This window comes from Lactuca sativa, chromosome 1 (assembly GCF_002870075.4).
Source record: "Lactuca sativa cultivar Salinas chromosome 1, Lsat_Salinas_v11, whole genome shotgun sequence".
Lineage (NCBI taxonomy): Eukaryota > Viridiplantae > Streptophyta > Magnoliopsida > Asterales > Asteraceae > Lactuca > Lactuca sativa.
Genome location: NC_056623.2, coordinates 99358315 through 99377917, shown reverse-complemented (window position 1 = coordinate 99377917; position 19603 = coordinate 99358315). Strand labels below are relative to the sequence as shown.

At 39.4% G+C, this 19603-nt stretch overlaps 1 protein-coding gene across 1 annotated transcript; it reads left to right on the top strand.

Moving 5' to 3' along the window:
• Positions 1-16015: 16015 nt before the first annotated feature.
• On the top strand, positions 16016-19369 carry LOC111899379 (guanosine nucleotide diphosphate dissociation inhibitor 1). Its single transcript, XM_023895221.3, has 12 exons — positions 16016-16231; positions 17058-17120; positions 17209-17292; positions 17376-17483; positions 17561-17733; positions 17817-17928; positions 18019-18099; positions 18170-18334; positions 18412-18536; positions 18624-18834; positions 18932-19006; positions 19102-19369. Exons 1-12 carry the CDS (start codon positions 16145-16147, stop codon positions 19150-19152), a joined length of 1335 nt encoding a protein of 444 aa, XP_023750989.1. The 5' UTR covers positions 16016-16144; the 3' UTR covers positions 19153-19369.
• The last annotated feature ends 234 nt before the right edge of the window (positions 19370-19603 follow it).

The following is a 19603-nucleotide window of genomic DNA, read 5'->3' as shown; positions in this document are numbered from 1 at the left end:
GAGTCGATGGGGTGACTCGGCGAGTAGAGTCAACCAGGAAGGTTGACTTTGAATTTGACATTGACCGGTTTAACTTCCAAGGGTATTATGGTAATATTGGTATTTATGGAATTGGTTCTTTGGTAGTGTTCTGTGGTGAAGATCGTGTCGGTGGTCGGAGCAACTTGATCTTATCTTTCAGTCGGTAGTTGTGAGGTGAGTTATCCTCACTATATCGATAGGGTCTAGGGCACCAAGGTCGGCCCTTTATCGGATGGAAATCTGGGTATTGTTTGTTATGTTATTGCTTTGCTAGATCTGCATCCTGGTATTTACGATGGTGTTATGTTAGTGACTAGGTTAAGGTTGGTACCCGGTATATAGGGTAATGTTATGCTAGTGACCGGTTAGGTCGGAATCCTGGTTAGGATGTTGATATGCTATGTGATCTGATAGACTGTTGTCTGGTTAAGGATTTGTTATGTGATTAATTATTTTATGTGCACATGGTTGTTTGACGTGGGTTTGGGTTGAGGCGGGTCCTGCTTTGTGCTATAGGCCAACATACACAGGGTGGACCGGATATTCCGAAGGCCCAGCAAGCGGTCCGGATAGGCTGAAGGCCCCAAGAGGGCGGACCAGACGTGTCGAGGCTCGGAGAGTGGACCAGGCCGACTGAAGGCCCGGTGCGGGTGGACCGGTCATACTGTAGACTCAGAGAGTGGACTAGGTGGATTGAAGGCCCGATGCGGGCAGACCAATCACACTGTAGACTCGATATACATGGCTAGACTCGGAGGGTGGACCAGGTGGACTGCAGGCCCGGTGCGGCGGACCAGTCCCATAGTAGACCCGATGTGCATGGTTGTTCTGTTTGTGTTATGTTATGAGTATGTTTATGTGTGGTTGGTATTTTGGGGGTAACTCAATAAGCTTCCAGGCTTACAGTTCAGTGTTTTGTTTTAGGTACTTCAGGAGATCGTGGCAAGGCAAAGGCGTGATCGTACCGTTCCTCATGTTTTTATGATTTATGTGATATGGTTCTGGGGAATACTCTGATGTTTAAACTATTTTGAAAACGAATGTATGAACTTAATGGTTTTGAAATGAATTAAAATGTTTTAATTTGGCTCGAATTTTATGGTCGTTACACAGAGTACCTCTTTTAATAAAAAAAGTTGCGGAATTTGTTCCCAGTAAAACATGATAAATATGTTATCAAAGCATTTCTGAAGAAAAGTATTTTTATTCATTTTAAAACATTTTGGATGTCATCGTCAATACAAATACATAAGCATAAACATAACTTACATTCATTATCACTAGTGATTTATATCTCCTTAATCTCTCAGTGTAATGCAACTTCATATCAACACCTGTGATATAATTAAATTGAGTGGGTCAGGTTGGGAAACCTGGTGAGTACATAGGGTTTTCAACCCACAATAATATAATTAGTATGTTTAATCTTCAAACAATTAATCAACCCAATTACCCATCCTCATTATCTTCTTTACTCTTAAGGATCTACCCTAAGAATCAACTATTCCTCGTTCATTTATTCCTAAGGATCATCCTAAGGAATTGACACGAAGTCCATCGTTACCAAGGTTTATAGATTACAACTGGTGAACACATAGTCCAAAACATCTGGTGAACACTTAGTTCAAAAATATTTAGTGAACACACTTAGTTCAAAAATACCTAGTGAACACACTCAGTTCAAAATACCTAGTGAACACACTCAGTTCAAAAATACCTAATGAACACACTTAGTTCAAAAATATCTAGTGAGCACCTAGTTCAAAATATCTAGTATGGGCCCGTACTACTGCAAGCACAGGGCCCATAACAGGGAAGTCACAACCCCTAGGGCTTTTTTAGGAGTTGGTTCCCCTGATATGATGTGCATATTATTTGATATCCTCCTGATTTGTTTTTAGTATGGTGACTACACAATGATTTGAGGTTGGGTCCATAATCAAGATCAGGAGCTGGCAGTCAGGGTGGGTAGGTCAGCTAAATTGGATGACTGGATCAAGGAGATCCTATAAGAGGAGGTCGTTGCTCACTTCTGAGCTTAATTTCCATAGATGTTTGGATCTATTAAGACCTCCATGATTGAGTATTATGATGAGTGTTATGCTACCTTGTCTGAGACTGTTGTTGCTACAGCCACTGCAGTCGTTGCAGTTGTAGCGGTTAGATCAGGTCAAGTTTTTCAGTATCGGGACTTTGACCATACGAAGCCCCTAACTTTAGAAGGGGTGCATGACATGATCATCTCTATGAGGTGGTTATCTGATGTGGAGGGATGTTTCATCACATGTTCTTACCTATTTGACCAGAAGATCAGGTGCGCTCTGAACCTTCTGAGGATCGGAGCGAAGGATTGGTGGAGGCTTGCTACTAGTTCATTTTCTGGTGAGTAGAGAGTTGATGTGTATTTGAGAGAAGTTCTCGGAGATGTTCTGCTCTCGATATGTGCCGCTGGTAGAACATGAGAGGTTGGCCAAAGAGTACCTAGATTTGAGGCAGGGGACGAAGACGGTGACGGAGATCACCAAGATGTTCACAAAGATGGCTATGTTTTGTCCTGAGTTTTTTGCATTTGAGTAGGCTCAGATGACCCTTTACTTGAGCATGCTTAATACGGAGATCAGGTAGTTTGTTTCCACCTAACGCTATGGTTCTTTGGTGGAGACACAGGAGGCCGCAGGGCGACGTGAGATTGAGATTGATTTGCAGACGAGGGAGCAGAGACCGGCCTCGACGCAGTCGCAACCTTCATAAAAGTGTTTTAAGACCGTTGATGTCATATATGGGGGCGGAGGGGCCGCACTTGTGGAAAGTGCGACAAGGTGTATGAGGGTTCTTGCCGATCATCTTCTGGGTGCCACAATTGTGGCCTGCAGGGCCATATGGTGAGCATGATTGTAGCACCCGGTTCCTGGTATGTATTTCATTCAAGTATTTTTTCGCAATTTGGACTGAGACTCGGCTAGTTGATGGCCCAACTCGTCGAGTAATAACGGTTTGGACCCGGTTTTAAGTGGCGGACTCGTCGAGTCGGCGACAAGACTCGACGAGTAGACTCTAGCTGGGAAAAACCTAATCTGAGGGTTTGCACCTTATTTAAACAACCTTATGTGTTGTGAAGATTTAAAGGCCTTTTTGGTGATTCTTGGTGGTTTGTGGTGGCAAGAAGGAAGGAGAAGCTTGAGGAACCAAGAGGTTGGCTAGAGGAGTCAAACTTGGGCATCATCTATAGTTCTTGGAAGGTATAAAGTCGACACCTTGCTCCTTCTTGTATTAGATCCCTTTTTGAGGAGATTTAGGGCTTTTATAAGCCATTCTTGGTGACCAACCATGATTGCAAGCATGGTTGGGGGTTGAGGCTTCAGATCCAGGCTCCTTAAGGAGTTAGAAGGCAGAAAGGGACTACCTTTGCACCCATGGAAAGCCCCATGTAACTCAAGAGCTTCTTTTAGGGTCTTTTTAGCTCATAGTCCCATGCATGTACATAAAATTCGTAACTTTACGTGCTAGATCGATCTTAGGAGCCTAGATCTATCTTTTGGACAAGTGTTGTACATCAGAAATCGAGAAATGAGACTTGGATAACCTCAAATCGACGAGTTGTTCTTGGGACTCGGCGAGTCCGAGGCTTGACACCCCTTTTCTGTTAGGGTTCAAAGGAACCCATTTGAGTGTTAGAAGGGTTTTATAGGTTCCAAGGGAGTGACCCAATGTATTGGACTTAGCCATAGACCTGTAGTTCATAGGACTCGACGGGTGCATGAGCAGACTCGACGAGTCCAAGGAAATCTCCCAACTTTTGAAGATGAACTCGACGAGTTGTTCATACAACTCGGTGAGTCAAGGACATGATTGTTTGAAGGATGAGGATGAACTCGACGAGTAGAAGCGTGAAGAAGGGCATATGAAGGGTAGGGACTCGACGAGTTGGAGGCCCAACTCGGCGAGTCAAGTCAACTGGAAGTTGACTTTGACTTTGACTTTGACTTGGTCAGGGGTAAAATAGTCATTTTACCATAAGAGCAGTTATCAGTGTCTGACTAAGTGTTTTATGGGAATTATAGTCGGAGGATCACCGGAGTAGCATTCGGACATCTGTCGATCAGGTTTTTAGCAGTCAGCCTTACGAGGTGAGTTACCTTCCAGTAGGGGTAAGTCTACGGCACCAATGTCGGCCCATCAGTAGGTGATTATTGGTGAGATGGTTATCTTTGTGATAATTTTCTGGTTGCTATATGTATGCTGAGTATGTGTTAGTAGTAGTAGGGCGTGCTAGCCCCTGGTTACCGGTTGAAAGATACCGAAGGGGTGGACAAAACCCACACATGTATAGTTGTATGCTTATGATATGCCATTATGTGACTCAGTATACCTACGTATGTTATCATGAAACCAATATGTTATGACATGTAATATGTGATAGGGATAAGGGTGAAATAGTCCTCAGATACCAGTTGAAAGATACCGAAGGGGAGGTTAGTTCCCGGATATCGGTTGAAAGATACCGAATGGGAGAGTAGCTCTCGATTACCGGTTGAAAGATACCGAACGGGAGGATAGTTCCCGGCCACCGGTTGAAAGATACCGAAGGGGAGGGTAGCTCCCGATTACCGGTTGAAAGATACCGAAGGGGAGGGTAGCTACCGGTTACCAGTTGAAAGATATCGATGACTATGTGCTATGGGTATGGTGGGGGAACTCACTAAGCTTCGTGCTTACAGTTTCAGTTTTGGTTTCAGGTACCTCTTTGTCTAAGGGGAAGGAGCCGGCGGTGTAGCAGTGCATCACACACACATGTTTCCGCATGGACTTTCCTAGGAGTCTACTCTGAATTATTTTACTTTTGACAAAATTGGTTTTATGGTGACATGTTTGGATTATTGACATATTGATTGTGACATGAGATATCATTATGAATGTTTTTATACCGATGGTTTTTATGTTATTATCTATTTAAAAACGAAATTTTTTGGCCTTGAATTTTGGGATGTTACACTGATCCCTCGCTGACGCCAAAACTGCCAACTGGTCTAGTACGTAGCGTCACCATGCTGCAACGTATCTGTGACATCCCCAATTTCACGGCCAGAAAAGACCGATTTGTTTATGCTTTGTTTTTAAAATCAGAGTAATCGTTTAAAGGAAACTGTTGCGGAATTTGTTCCCAAAAACAAAAATATGATAACCATTTATCCAGACATTTCTCAAAGAGAATGTATTTTCATTAAATAATAAAACCTTGGGATGTCATGTTCGATACAGACCAAAAGCATAAACAATATAAAATAGACCTTACAATAGTTATTTATAACTACTGATCTATAATCCAAAATCTCTCGTCAAGTCCGCCAACTTATACCCTTGTGCCATTACCTGTAATGAAAAGAAAACTGAGTGGGTCAGGCTTGGGAGCCTGGTGAGCATATAGGGTTTTCAACCCACAATAATATAATTATTATATTTAATCAGCAAACAATCAACCCAATTACCCATCCCCATTATCTTCTTAAGGTTTTACCCTAAGAATCAACTATCCTTCATTCATTTATTCGTAAGGAATTGACACGAATTCCATTACTGCCAAAGTTTATTTATCTAATACTAAATCCATAGTTATCAGGTGCTAACTCCATAGTCACCAAGGTTCACTTAACAAGCGCTAACTCCATAGTCTCCAAGGTTTACTCAACAAGCGCTAACTCATAGTCGCCAAGGTTCATCAAATAGGCACGAAGTCACTTCGTCGCCAAGGTTTATACAATAGGCACTAACTCCATAGTCACCAACTATCCCATCTACCCAAGTTCTACCCAACATTTTCGTAGATATAAATACTTACACAGTTTAAATCATTTAACACTTATGTAAAACATCAATTCCACACCCATCTCAAATAGACAAATAATATATAAACACATCGCACGTATTTCATAGCAAATACTTCATATTTATGTGTTAGAAGAAAGTAACTACACACTCACGCATATAAACAACAATATACTTAATACACTCAAACCATACTTGTATTATTATCGTGTTTATGAAAGGTAGTATACACTCACTTGATCGGAAGATGATCGGACGACACTACGACTTGCAGAAGTAGTAATCCTCAGCAGATCTGGAAGATCTTCACAAAAATTGAACTTCTCGCGGGCAGAGCTTCAGCTCGGGAATCACGCTCTTCGGGATTCTCGGAGCTTCGGATCTTGCTTCGGGACTCGAGATTGAGACCGGGGCTTCGGGACACTTCGGGCACGCAAAACGATGCAAAATGGGAGAGAGAGAAGAGAGAATGAGCAACCAAACTCGGCTGGCCCTTCAAATCTATTTATAGGGCAAATTTGGCCCTTGCCACGTCGTGGCAACCTTTTTCCATGTCGTGGGCTTGGTCGTCACTGCATGCGTCATCCCAAGTTGCATCTGGGGGCCTCCCGGAGGTGTCAGGAGACTTGCCACGTCGTGGCACTGCTTGCCACGTTGTGGTCTCTGACAGTTTTTGGGGTTTCGCGCCCCGAACTTCAAAAATTCATAACTTTCGCATACGAACTCCGTTTTCGACGTTCTTTATATCGCCTCGAAGGTGAGATTATGCTCTACAACTCTTGTTTAGACTCCATTGGATAATTTTGACTTTATTTTTAATATATTATAATTATATTACTTATATATTATTTTTAGTAGGCCGGGACAGGAAAACTCCGTTATAAACTCATAACTTCTTCGTTTCACATCCGTTTTCGTTTGTCTTTCCGTCGTTGCACTACTATCGATGAGATATTCAATTCTCATTTAGATCACTAAGGATAGATATCTATCAACCTTAAATTCACTATTTACGTCGCGTGGGGTCGCGCTAGGTCGTGTCGGTTCTGTCGCAAAACTTCGACAGGTCATAACTTCTTCGTTATAACTCGGATTTTGGCGTTCTTTATATGCACGGAAACCTTGTGACATATACTAAAACTTGGTTAAGATTAATCCTTCTAAATAATCTTCCATAAAAAAAGTCATTTTTGATGCTTATCGTCTCTAAGTTGACTAGCCCTGATCTACGGACGTTACAGTATCATAACAACCATCAGAATACTCATTGCTATCGAGGGATCACACACACACTACAAGTTTCATGGTTTTATCTCAGCCCTCCTTGACTCGAGTATGGATCCTCTGCTTTCAATAGTACAGGACCATACTACCTTCCACATTTATCCGTACTTTCCTCAAGAATTGCCTTGACTCCACCAAGTCCCTTTCACTACTACTACTCCCAACACTAATCTTATCCTAGGCTTACCCTAGGGTAATATCCAACCCACTCTACACCATCAACTGCATAAGAAATCCCTGCTACCTTTCCCTAACTAGCTCGTGAATACCATTACATATTACTAAGACCAGATAATTCTTTGAATGAGAGGTATCTCCCTATAACGGTTAGACTCAAATGAGAGTTGCGAACTAGGGCTAAACCTAACCTTCTGAAATTATTTAGTCCTAGTAATATGTAACTTAACATAATCATTTACTAGTTAGTTAAAGACAACTATAACTCCTAAAAGCACATAGCAAGCAAAATTCGGGCATCGAGTAAACAAAACCAAGCATATCATAACCAGACCATCGTATCATTGATTAATAATTACTAGCATGTAGTTCAATAAGCTCATTCAGTAGGCATACAAGGCATCCTTCCCATATCCTTGTCCCTAATCTAGCATGCAGTTCACATATTCATAATTCATATCATAACATAAACGTGTATGGGTAATTTGGGAGAACTTACTTGAGCTCAACTTATTGCATGCACCACACCCTTTTCTCTGTTTGAAGTCCATTTTATAAAAATGGTTTTCTTTTGAAAATTTTCATACCAAGTCCTCAGTTTGAGTTCAGACATACCCGAGAGTGTGCTCGAATTCCTCAGACCAAGGCTCTGATACCAACTTGTAACATCCCAAAACTCATGGCCAAAAATTTCATTTTTAAACCAATAAATAAAACCATAGTTACTAAAATTATTCCATCAAAACATAAGTCATAGTATTCCAAACATCAAATCAGGATATCATATCAAAACATTAGAGCAAACATCAAATCAGGATATCATATCAAAACATCCCAGGATAAACATCATGGTGCGTATAATGCAAACATCCCACCTGACATCAGACAGTGTTCGATATCAGGCCTTGCTCGATATACAAATCTGTTTCTCCCTAGGCCCCGTCTGTCACTGGGCCCCGCCCGCTATATACATACAAACAATATCATATAATCATGCTAGCACATAAAGAATCATACACAGTACTATATGTTCCAGTCCGGAGGCCTCGCATATCATGGGCCCTGCCCTTACTCTGCTAATGATGAGACATGGAACCCCGTCCACACTCAGCTATCGATGAGATACCGGACCCTTCCCACACTCATTCCCCACTAGGCACATATAAGTATCACATAGACGACAAGTATAACTAAGCACGCATACATTCATCGGGTACCACCCGACATCGAACCGTAGTTCAGAAACATATATATATATATATATATATATATATATATATATATATATATATATATATATAAGCATTCCTCGGGCACCGCCCGACATCGAACCGTAGTCCAGAAACTTACATATAAACATTCCTCGGGCCCCGCTCGACATCGCACCGTAATCTAGAAACATATAAATACAGACACATGCAAGAATCACGAAGACATCAAGCATAAAAATATTCGTCAGGCACCGCCCAATATTGGACCGAAATCCGGAAAGCATATAAACCTACATCGAGCACTGCCCGACATCGGACATTAGTCTCGAATACATACGGGCCAATATTGGTGCCTTTGACCCGTTCAAATAGGAAGAAACTCACCTCAACGCTGAAGCTTACTATAAGGATCCTTAGTTGTAGTCCTGCCGACTCCCCGAGCTATCAATGCCAAATATCACCCAATTAGCAATTAGGTTCTAAATCGCAATCCATAATCCTTACTTGGGGTGAAATGACCGTTTCACCCCTGGTCCAACAAGACTCACAATCGAGGCCCAAGCCCAAAGCCATAAAATCCATAAAAGCCTATTAATGGCCTAATTTTCCAAATTAGACCGAGACCCTTACACGAGACAAGACAACTCTTAGAAACCATTCCATACTTCATATCCCTCCAGGGGTCATCCTTGGTCAAAGTCAAGTCAAGGTCAAAGTCAACATCCAATTCAAAGTCATAGTCAACGTTCTGAGTTGGCTCAACTCTTCGAGTTATCCTTCAACTCGACGAGTTTCCATATATAATAGAATCGCGATATCTCGAATCAAATCGTCGGGGTTTTCCCCAACTTGTCGAGTTCTTTCTTTTCAACAGAATCGGGATACTCCAAATCAAACCGTCGAGTTCCTCTATGAACTCGTCGAGTTATTCAGTCTGTTAACCCTTCTTAATGCATTAAGCTATTATTATTCAAATATAAACCCGATATTCCATATCTAGACTGAAAATGCCTCTAGAAGGGTAACGTTTCCAACTTTACCCATTAATACCCTTCCTAAAGGGATTAAGCTCAACCCTAAGCCCCCAAAAGGCTTAAATCAAAATCCAAAGGCCATCAAGTTCAAGATAGAACATAAGAACATAGATATGGACCTTAGAGACTAGATAACCATGTAAAGTCTCCAACTTTCTCTACATGCATGGCCATTATAAGCTCAAAATGCCAAAATGGTGGTCTAAAGGTTACATGAGACTTCCATAGCCGTAAAGTTGGCACCTTTATGCCATGAAAGTCCAAGTTTGAGACTTGATTGCCAGAAAGTGACTAAAATGGAGTGAGGTTTCTGGATCTAGCAACTCTTCCTTATTCCTTTAAACTTTCCTTCCTTCCAAGAGCTTCAAACACCCACAAGAACACTTAAAATGGCTCACAATCACTCAAAAATAGCTTAGGATTTCAAGATTTAGGGTTAGGATAGTAGAGGCTGGAAATAAGGCCAAAACCCTAGAGCTTAAGTTGTTTAAATAGGGTGTCAATCCCGTAAATTAGGGTTTCCCAAACCCCGACCAACTCGTCGAGTTGTGCCTCTCCAACTCATTAAGTTGATTCTAAAAAATACACACCCAAGATTTCCAACATGTCTAGTTCTCCCCCTTGGACTCGATGAGTTGGCCTGATAGATGCTGATTTCTTTTTCCTTATTTGGCCTTATAGATTCTGGGTGTTACAGTATTAGAGGAAGGAGAAGTTGCATCAAAAAGCCTTGAAGTGGAAGCAAGCTTGTGGATCTGGAATCTTTGCCCCTTTGTGAAACTCCATAAGGTATAAAGTCTATACCTTTATGTTTTGGTTGTTAATTGGAAGTTTTATGTTGTTTTTCTTGTCCCAAAGGTCCAATTCTTTGCATGTTTGATTATAGACATTTTGAGTTGTCCTTCCAAACCCTATGAATGGTCGTATGGCATAAAATGAGGACCCAATGCCTTGAATTGTCTCATACATCTTGTAGAGAGTCTTAATGGATTAAGACCTTGTATTAAGGACTTTATGGACGTGCAAAGTCATAAAGTTGGAGACTTTATGACTTTAGGGTGCATTTGGACGTAGATCTGAAATATGGGATTAAGTGCTTAAGTCATTAAGCACTTAACAAGGATTTGAAGTTTGTGAAGTTACGCCCCGCATTGGTGCCCCGCGTACTCGGCCAACCGCCCCGTAAGGTGGTCAATGTGAGGCTTCGTGTATGCTCAGCGTACCTCTGAGTTATGCCCCGCGTACTCACATAAATCAGCCTATGTTAAGTTAACTCAACTAGGTTGACTCAGTTGGTTTGATATTTTGACTTTGACTAGTTGACTTTGAGTTTGAGCAAGTTTGAATTTGAGGGCATTTTGGGCATTTCGGGTTTTGATGGAATTGGTCACATGGTACTAGGCTATCTTCATCAACAGCTCCGGGGATGTACCTGTCTAATTGCTGACCTGAGATTACAAGTTATTTGAAAAGCGAGTATCAGCATTTTTACAAATGCTGGTGAGTTCATAAGCATTTGATGACATTTCATTCAAATAACTTAATAAAGTAATAGTTTAAGAGGTTTCAGTGTATTAGAGTCATTTCCAGAAAATCCTATATTTTCTTTAAATAAAGCAGCCTTCTACCAAGACTGGTCAGTGATGTGTGGTAAAAAGTAGTTTTCCCTAAGTTGCTATCATTATCAAAATACTGAATTTGATTATTGAGGAAAGCAAACGACATCAGGGAATATCATATGCCTCAGCAGTGAGGACTGCTGACTAAGGCAAGGAACCATAGACTCCAGGAAAGTATCAAACGAACGACACGCCTGGTTCAGTCTAACAAGTGAAGACACAGACCCCAGAAGGTACCAAATGCAAGGTACAACTAGTAAGGTCCAAACAATGAATACAGACCACAGACGATATCAAACGAAAGATACGTCTAGCGAGGTCTAAAACAGTGAACACAGTGAATACAGTGGACTCTGTGAATACAGTGGAGACAGACCCCAGACAGCATCAAATGAAAGATACGTCTTGTGAGGTCAAAACAGAGGAGACAGACCCCAGACAGTATCAAATGAAAGATACGTCTTGTAAGGTCAAAAACAGTGTGACTCTGAAAATGAGTTACCAGCATACAGTGTAAATGGCTGGCGAAATACCGTTACCTTAAAGCCATGAATTATAAGGTAACCCGGGATACTCGTAACCATACTAACCGACACTAGAGTACCAGACGCCCTACAAGCGTCTATATAATGTGACATTTGTCACCCCTTGGCTTGGTGAGCCGTGGACTGTAGCTAGCAGTCAGGGTGCGGGGGTGTCAATCCCGTATAGATCTATACACACAATGTCCGCTCTCCCTACAGGAGACTCTGGTTACCAACTAGACGACGGAGGAGGCCGTGTCTCGAAGATGCATCCCAAATAGTGGGTAATGACTTCCAAACAGTGGGTAGTGGGTTTCTAATGTAAGTGCTGACCTAGAGGTAGAGACTCTTAACTGAATTGACTGAAGAAAACTCGTATGTCTATGCTCGTGTACATAACATATAACTAATGAATCGAACGACTTTCAGATGGACATCCGATCCCACCAGACCACATCTCAACGAAGAAAAGGAAATAGGGCGGACAAGCCTTCCTGAGTCCTTCAATCATTATTTATATACATCTATACAAACATAAACATACATCTATCTACGCTTGAGTGTGTATTAAGTGGAATCATACAGTGAAGTATAAGTGTACAGTGAAATATCCGAGTCGTGAAGTATAAGCGTACGGTGAAATATCTGAGTCGTGAAGTATAAGCGTGCAGTGGATCATCCGAGACGTGAAGTATAAGCGTACAGGGTGGGATAATCGAATCGTGAAGTATAAGTTTACCAAGTATAAGTGTATTACGAAGCAGAGACGACAATAAGTGATGTAAGAACGTCCATCAAGTATAAGAGGCTACAAGTATAAGCGATATAGAGACAAAATCCGGTATAAGCGTATCGCTAAGTGAAAGCATTATCGAGTAGGAATTTAAAATAAGTAAAAGTGAAGCAGCAGTAACTAACAAGTAAAAGCAATCATGAAAACCCTGGAAAACCTTATTACTCAGGAAAATCGCATTTGTATTCTTTGATAAAATAAGTGTGAAAACCTTTAGAAATCTTTGGGAATCTTTTATAAATCAGTTTGAAAATGGATCTTTGATAAGCAATAAAAGTAAGAACTTGAACAAGTGAAAAACCCTTTTTGAGAGCCATTTATAGTGTCCTACTCGGTAAAACAGTGTTCAGTGGTAAAATCTTGTGCATGCGGGTTATCAATCACATGTGATTGATATGATAACTGGCATGTTTAACTTGTAATCCCCCCCCCTATAAAAACATTTAAGAGCATTTAAAAAGGTTCATTCAGGGGTATGAACTCACCTGGTGTAAGTAGGTCCGACGAAGGTGTCGTTTGGGCGTTCGGTGTCACGCAAGGACTTGAACACACAATGACCTATTTTTAACATATGATAACATATGTTCACATACAATTAGCATATTTAATACTAATTAAACAAATATACGCGCTCACAGGAGCGGAAAACACTTTGGCTAAGTGTTTGGGTGTCCCGGGTAGCGTTTAAGGGTGTGTATGGCTAAGGAATGGAGTTTACCTTCCAAGAATAAACCCTTACTTCATAGTTTACGGCCCAGGGACTACTCACCATGAGTTTACGGCCGTAAACTCATGGTGATGGGTTCTAGGGTGTTTTAAGGCTTCTACTAGCATCATAGAATTATTCCAAGCACTTTTCCTAAAAGGCATGAGTGGATTTGAGGCTTCTAAGGGCTTTATAATGGAGTTTACGGCCTAGGAACAACTCCTAAAGGAGTTTACGGCTGTAAACTCTAAATCATTGAGTTAAGTGAAGTTTTAAGCCCCTATTACCTTTCTAGCAATTTCTAATGAAGTGTGATGCTATTTTGGGGGTTTAAATCTAACATTTGGATGTGTTTTGGGGAGTTTACGGCCTAGACACTAGCTTGGTCCGTAAACTCCTTTTTACCCCACCATGAGTTTAAGTCCTTAGATCCTTCCTAGCATTTTATAGAAATAGCCTAAGGTCATTTGGGGGACAAAAACTACTTTTTGGGCATGTTTTGGGGAGTTTACGGCCTTGGTATAGACCTGGGCCGTAAACTCCTTTTTATCCTTCATTTTGATGTGTTAAAGTGTTCTAAAATCAAAGGAATAAGCCCTTAATTTATGTGTTAAGCCCTAGTGTGGTTTGGGAGTGCTTTGAAGGCATTTAGACATGGTTTTGAGGGGTTTACGGCCTAAGCATGTGCTTGGGCCTTAAACTCACTTTTATGCCCTAAATCATTGAGTTTTAATGTTTAAACACTCCTAGGCTACTACCTTAATTTATTTCCAAGCCTATAGGGACAAGTTTGGGGTCTTTTGGCCTTGTTTTAGGTGTTTACGGCCTAAGAAAGAGCTTAGGCCGTAAACTCCTTTTCCATTGCTTCTAAGTCCGAATTTTGGTCCATAAACATGAATCAATATGTTTAGAATAAGCTAGGGTAAGCGGAATTACAATTTGGAAGCGTTTGGTTGCGGATTTGGGGCGAAAACGGGTTTAGAGAGAGAGAGTATAGAGAGAGAGGGTGGAAAAAGCTCCAAATGGAGTTTACTCCCCTTTATATATGGGTGGGAGTTGGAGCTCAGTGGAATTCTACCCTATACTGCCATTATACGGGGCTTTTGGTCGCACCCGATTTGGTGGTCGTAACAATAAAACTTAACATTTTCCAAATGAATGGAAATGTGTGTCCTGTGTTTTTATTTCCTTTTATCTCGACTTAACGGCATGTTAAAGGTAACCAAATGGAATGTCTATTAAATTGACGCCCTCTAATTAACGGAACTTTTATACAGTGGAACATTCCGTTAACGGTAACGGGGAAATGTAACGGGACAACTTGGGTTGTCACAGTTTTCCTTACTGTACTTACGGGTTGAAGGCACCAAGGTTGGCCCATTGGCTTGATAACCTGATATTCATTGATATGTTGAGTAAGGAATATATATGCATGCTAGTTTTGATATGCTGGTCTGGTAGATCTACAGGAATACCTGTGATATTGTTTGTTTATCTATGTATGATATTATCTGTTATATGTCGACATATTGTATGGGTTGGGTTGAGGTTTTACTGCTCCGTGCTATGGCCAACAAACACTGGAGCAAGACAAATATGCGTTGAGGGTCGGGGAGGGCCTGCCAGACTAATATTGAGGGCTTGTGAGCATTCTAGATACGAGATGAGGGTCGGGAAGGGCATGCCAGACTCGTACTGAGGGCTTAGTGGTATTCAGTCCGAGGACTGACATAAGTTATGGGCTGAGGGCAAGCTAGACTTATGTCGTGGGCTCAGGGGTAATCCAATCTATTATCTGTGGACCCATTGCATGTTGTTATTGCATATGTCCTATTTGTTTGTGTATTGGTTTTTTGGGGAACTCACTAAGTTTTGGGCTTACAGTTTTAGATTATGTTTCAGGTACCTCAAAGGATCGTGAAAAGGCGAAGGCGTGATCGTGCACCTCATTGTGTTTTGTTTTATGATTTTGGGCAAACTCTGATATTAGACATGTTTTGAAAACTATTTTGTAAACAATGATGATTTATGGGTTGTTTTAAATGTTTTAATTTTTCATGAATTTTATGGATGTTACAGCTTGGGCTGCAGCCCTCCTCACGGCGTGAGCTCGGTCCTAGATGGAATCTTCATGCGGTCCTCCTCACGTCGTGAGCCTCCATGCCTCACGTCGTGAGGATCCTATTTTCACCAAAATCTAACATTTTGACCCTATGAAACTGTAATTCGATTCATCCAAGGAAATGGATGTTACACTTTGACCCTGACTTTTGTGGTTTGCCAAGGGAAAATCTTCGATAAAATCCAATATTTTCGGACAATTTACGGTTTAATCCCAAATTTTATTTTTTGAACAGAAAACTCCCGATTATTTTATGTTTTGCCCAAATTAACGAAACAATCCTTACGCTCTTTCAAAAAAAAAATGACAGATTATCGTGTAAAACTAGATAATCAGGATTTTTCATTTAAAAAATAAATGTTGGGATTAAACCGTAAATTAAACCAAAGTATTGAGACTTTATTAGTGATTTCCCTTTGCCAACTTAAGTCTTCATAGGGTTTTATTCAACATATAACAACTTATTTTCTACTATTTCTCAGATACATCACTACCAAATACATTACAACCGCGGCAACGTGTGGGGGTAAAATTCTAGTTTTCTAGTAAAAATAGCTTTTATAAACTGAAAATGTAAAGAAATACTAAAGAAGGAAAACCATGAACTAAACGTAAGTACAGGGACTATTCTTGCAGTTTTCCGGAAGTTAAAGCGAAATCTGCTGGTCTACTTAAGCAAAGCATATTTCGGTGTTCCGGTGATATATAAATTCGCGGAAGACACGCTTTTGACTCGATTTGGGAACCCTAACTCCTTCCGGATTACCTTCACTCGATCTGTATTCTGTATTACGTTTTGCCCTTTGGGGAAATCGCCGATTCGATCCAACATGGATGAAGAGTATGATGTCATCGTCCTCGGTACTGGTCTCAAGGAATGCATCCTCAGCGGTCTTCTCTCCGTCGATGGTCTGAAGGTATTAGTTCTTCTCACTTAAATCCGACGCCTGCTGACTTATTTCTTCCTGATTTATAGTTATGACTTGGTCATGATTAAATCTTTGTTCTTTTATACGAATGGTTTTATTGGTTTCGTTGGTTTAGGTCAACATTGGCTCCCGATTGTTCGTCCGAATAATCAGATCTGAGATCATCAATATGTGGATGAAATTTTTTCTATTAATTAAGGAAAATAGATTACAAAAGTCATCTGAGTTCACTTTTAAGTCTGAATACTCCCCAAAATGTGTATATCACTTTTGAAGATACTCAAATTGCTTATAATAACAAATATAGGGCATCGTGATAGGGGGATCATTGCATTCTCTGAAAAAAAACTTGTGTGTTAATAGATAGTGATTGAAACATTTTCAACGTCAGTTATTTTTTATGTAATGGTGAATATGTTGATATGGAAGTTGACAGCAAGTGAAATTAACTAAATCCACATCAAATTAGATCTGGATCACGATCCAACTTTTAATTTATCTGTATAAATATGTAATAATTATCTTATCACTTATTAGTCCATGTGAAGTCCTTAGTATAGCTGTTGAATTTCAATTTCAAGTAAAGTTTCATCTATGTTCATTGCTTTATGGTTTATAGAATATATGTGTAATAAACTCAAAATACAATAATTCTATGATAATTCATCAAAATGCAACATTTCTAAATCTTTGTATGCTAATTCCTTTAAATACAATAATCATGGTAAACGTAAACCCTTTTGCTAAATATATTAATCTCTGCAAATTTCTATATGACAAATTATGTCTCTAATACTTTATATCTGTATATCAGGTTCTCCACATGGACAGGAATGACTATTATGGTGGAGAATCAACCTCACTCAACCTTATTCAGGTTTTATTTCCATTCCAAATCTCTTCTAAACCTTCAATTTCATTTAAAAAAATTTTAATAACACAAACAACAACAAAAAAACCAACAGCTATGGAAGAAATTCAGAGGAAGTGACAAGCCTCCAGCTCACTTAGGTTCAAGTAGAGATTACAATGTGGACATGATCCCCAAGGTATCCATCCATCTTTTCCATATTTACAATTTTACCCTCTTCATCATCCATCCAATATAACATCCCACCTTTTTTTTTTCAAGTTCATAATGGCAAATGGTGCTCTTGTACGTGTCCTCATCCACACTGATGTCACAAAATATCTTTACTTCAAAGCTGTTGATGGAAGCTTTGTCTACAACAAAGGAAAGGTAATACATTACTATATTATATTCCCACATGTCTCTACTTCCCTTCTAAACTTTTTTGGACAATTTTACCCTTGTAGGTACACAAAGTTCCTGCAACCGACATGGAGGCTCTCAAGTCTCCTCTCATGGGCATTTTTGAGAAACGTCGTGCTCGCAAATTCTTCATTTATGTTCAAGACTACAATGAAAACGACCCCAAAACCCATGAAGGAATGGACCTCACACGTGTTTCAACTAAAGAGCTTATCGCGTATTTATTTATACATTAAACTTTTTCTTTTTAAAATTTTCCTTTCCATATAAAATTAATAAAGTTCATATTTTTTTTTCTAGTAAATATGGTCTTGATGACAACACTGTGGACTTCATTGGCCATGCATTAGCTTTACACAGAGATGATCGTTACTTATACGAACCCGCACTTGAAACAGTGAAAAAAATGAAGGTGGACACCTGTCAAATTCTCATTCGTTAAAACACAATTACCATTTACAACTAAACTAATTATTCTATTAAATTACGATTTTGCCACTAGCTTTACGCGGAGTCACTTGCACGTTTCCAAGGAGGGTCTCCTTACATTTATCCTCTGTATGGATTAGGCGAGCTTCCTCAGGTAAAATATACGTCTTATTTACAAACAATATCAACAATACTTATTTGTAAAAAAAACATATATTTTATAGGCATTTGCTAGGTTGAGTGCTGTGTATGGTGGGACCTACATGTTGAACAAACCTGAATGCAAGGTGGAGTTTGATGAAGAAGGAAAAGTGTGTGGGGTCACTTCAGAGGGTGAAACTGCTAAATGCAAAAAAGTTGTTTGTGATCCTTCCTACTTGTCCAACAAGGTATAAATAAGTTAAATTTAAATTCAAAGTTTTATAAAAAAATTGTTTCTTAAAATTTTATAAAAAAAAAAAAACAGGTGAGAAAAGTTGGGAAAGTTGCAAGAGCAATTTGCATTATGAGTCACCCGATTCCAAACACCAATGACTCACATTCAGTTCAAGTTATTCTTCCACAAAAACAATTAGGTCGCAAATCAGACATGTGAGTTTATTAAAGTATTTTAAATAAAGATTTATCATATATTAATAAATAATTGTTTTTTTTTTGTTGTTGTTGATAATTATTCAGGTATCTGTTTTGTTCTTCATATTCTCACAATGTTGCTCCAAAAGGAAAGTTTATTGCGTTTGTGTCAACAGAAGCTGAAAGTGATCGACCTGAAATTGAATTAAAACCAGGGCTTGATCTTTTAGGCCCAGTTGATGAAATCTTTTATGATGTTTACGATAGATATGAACCATGCAATGAGCCTTCTCTTGATAATTGCTTTATATCCACAGTAAGTTTATACATTTACATTTTTGGTCCCTCATTTTTTCAGATATGACCAGGGACTGGGAATGTAAATGTTTTAATTCTTTTGTTGTGTGTTGCAGAGTTATGATGCGACTACTCACTTTGAGTCGACTGTGATTGATGTGCTCAATATGTACTCGATGATAACTGGGAAGGTATTATCTGTTTTTGTTTAAAAATTTAGATATGTTTGTCTTTTTTTATTTAAAAAAAAGAAAATGATAATTATTTTGTGAGTGTTTTTGTGTAGGTTCTTGATTTGAATGTAGATCTAAGTGCTGCGAGTGCTGCTGAAGAGTAGAAAGACGATGGAGTTGGAGATGTGTTGGGGTTTCTACTTTTATGGTGATGATGAATTTTACTTGAAGCTTTGAATTTTTATATTTTTAGCTTTGAAAAGATTATATAAAAAAAAATGTGGAAGTAATTTGTTGTGTGTGTAAAATGTGGAAGGAATTCGGTCACTGTGTACTTTATTTTATTTTATTTTTTATTTTAATGCTTGGTGTTTTATCTTTTGTTAGCATGTTAAGTATGATTATTAGTACAATCATTTACATATCATAACCACATTATTAAAAAATAAAAACTAACATTTTAATAAATAAAATATTAAATTCTTCAAACTTTTGGTAACCAAAGAAGTTGATACTTATTATACTTATAAGGTTGTGGTAGAATTTTTTTGTACAAACTATAACTGGTACGGAACATAGTTTAAGAAATAAGTAACTGGTACCGTACCAATCTCA

Bases quoted from the DNA above. Each gene is read 5' to 3' on its own strand.
- LOC111899379 (XM_023895221.3), top strand. From the start codon at position 16,145: ATGGATGAAGAGTATGATGTCATCGTCCTCGGTACTGGTCTCAAGGAA. The intron at 17,121-17,208 runs GTTTTATTTCCA...AAAAACCAACAG, and splicing joins CCTCACTCAACCTTATTCAG to CTATGGAAGAAATTCAGAGG. The intron at 18,100-18,169 runs GTAAAATATACG...TATATTTTATAG, and splicing joins GATTAGGCGAGCTTCCTCAG to GCATTTGCTAGGTTGAGTGC.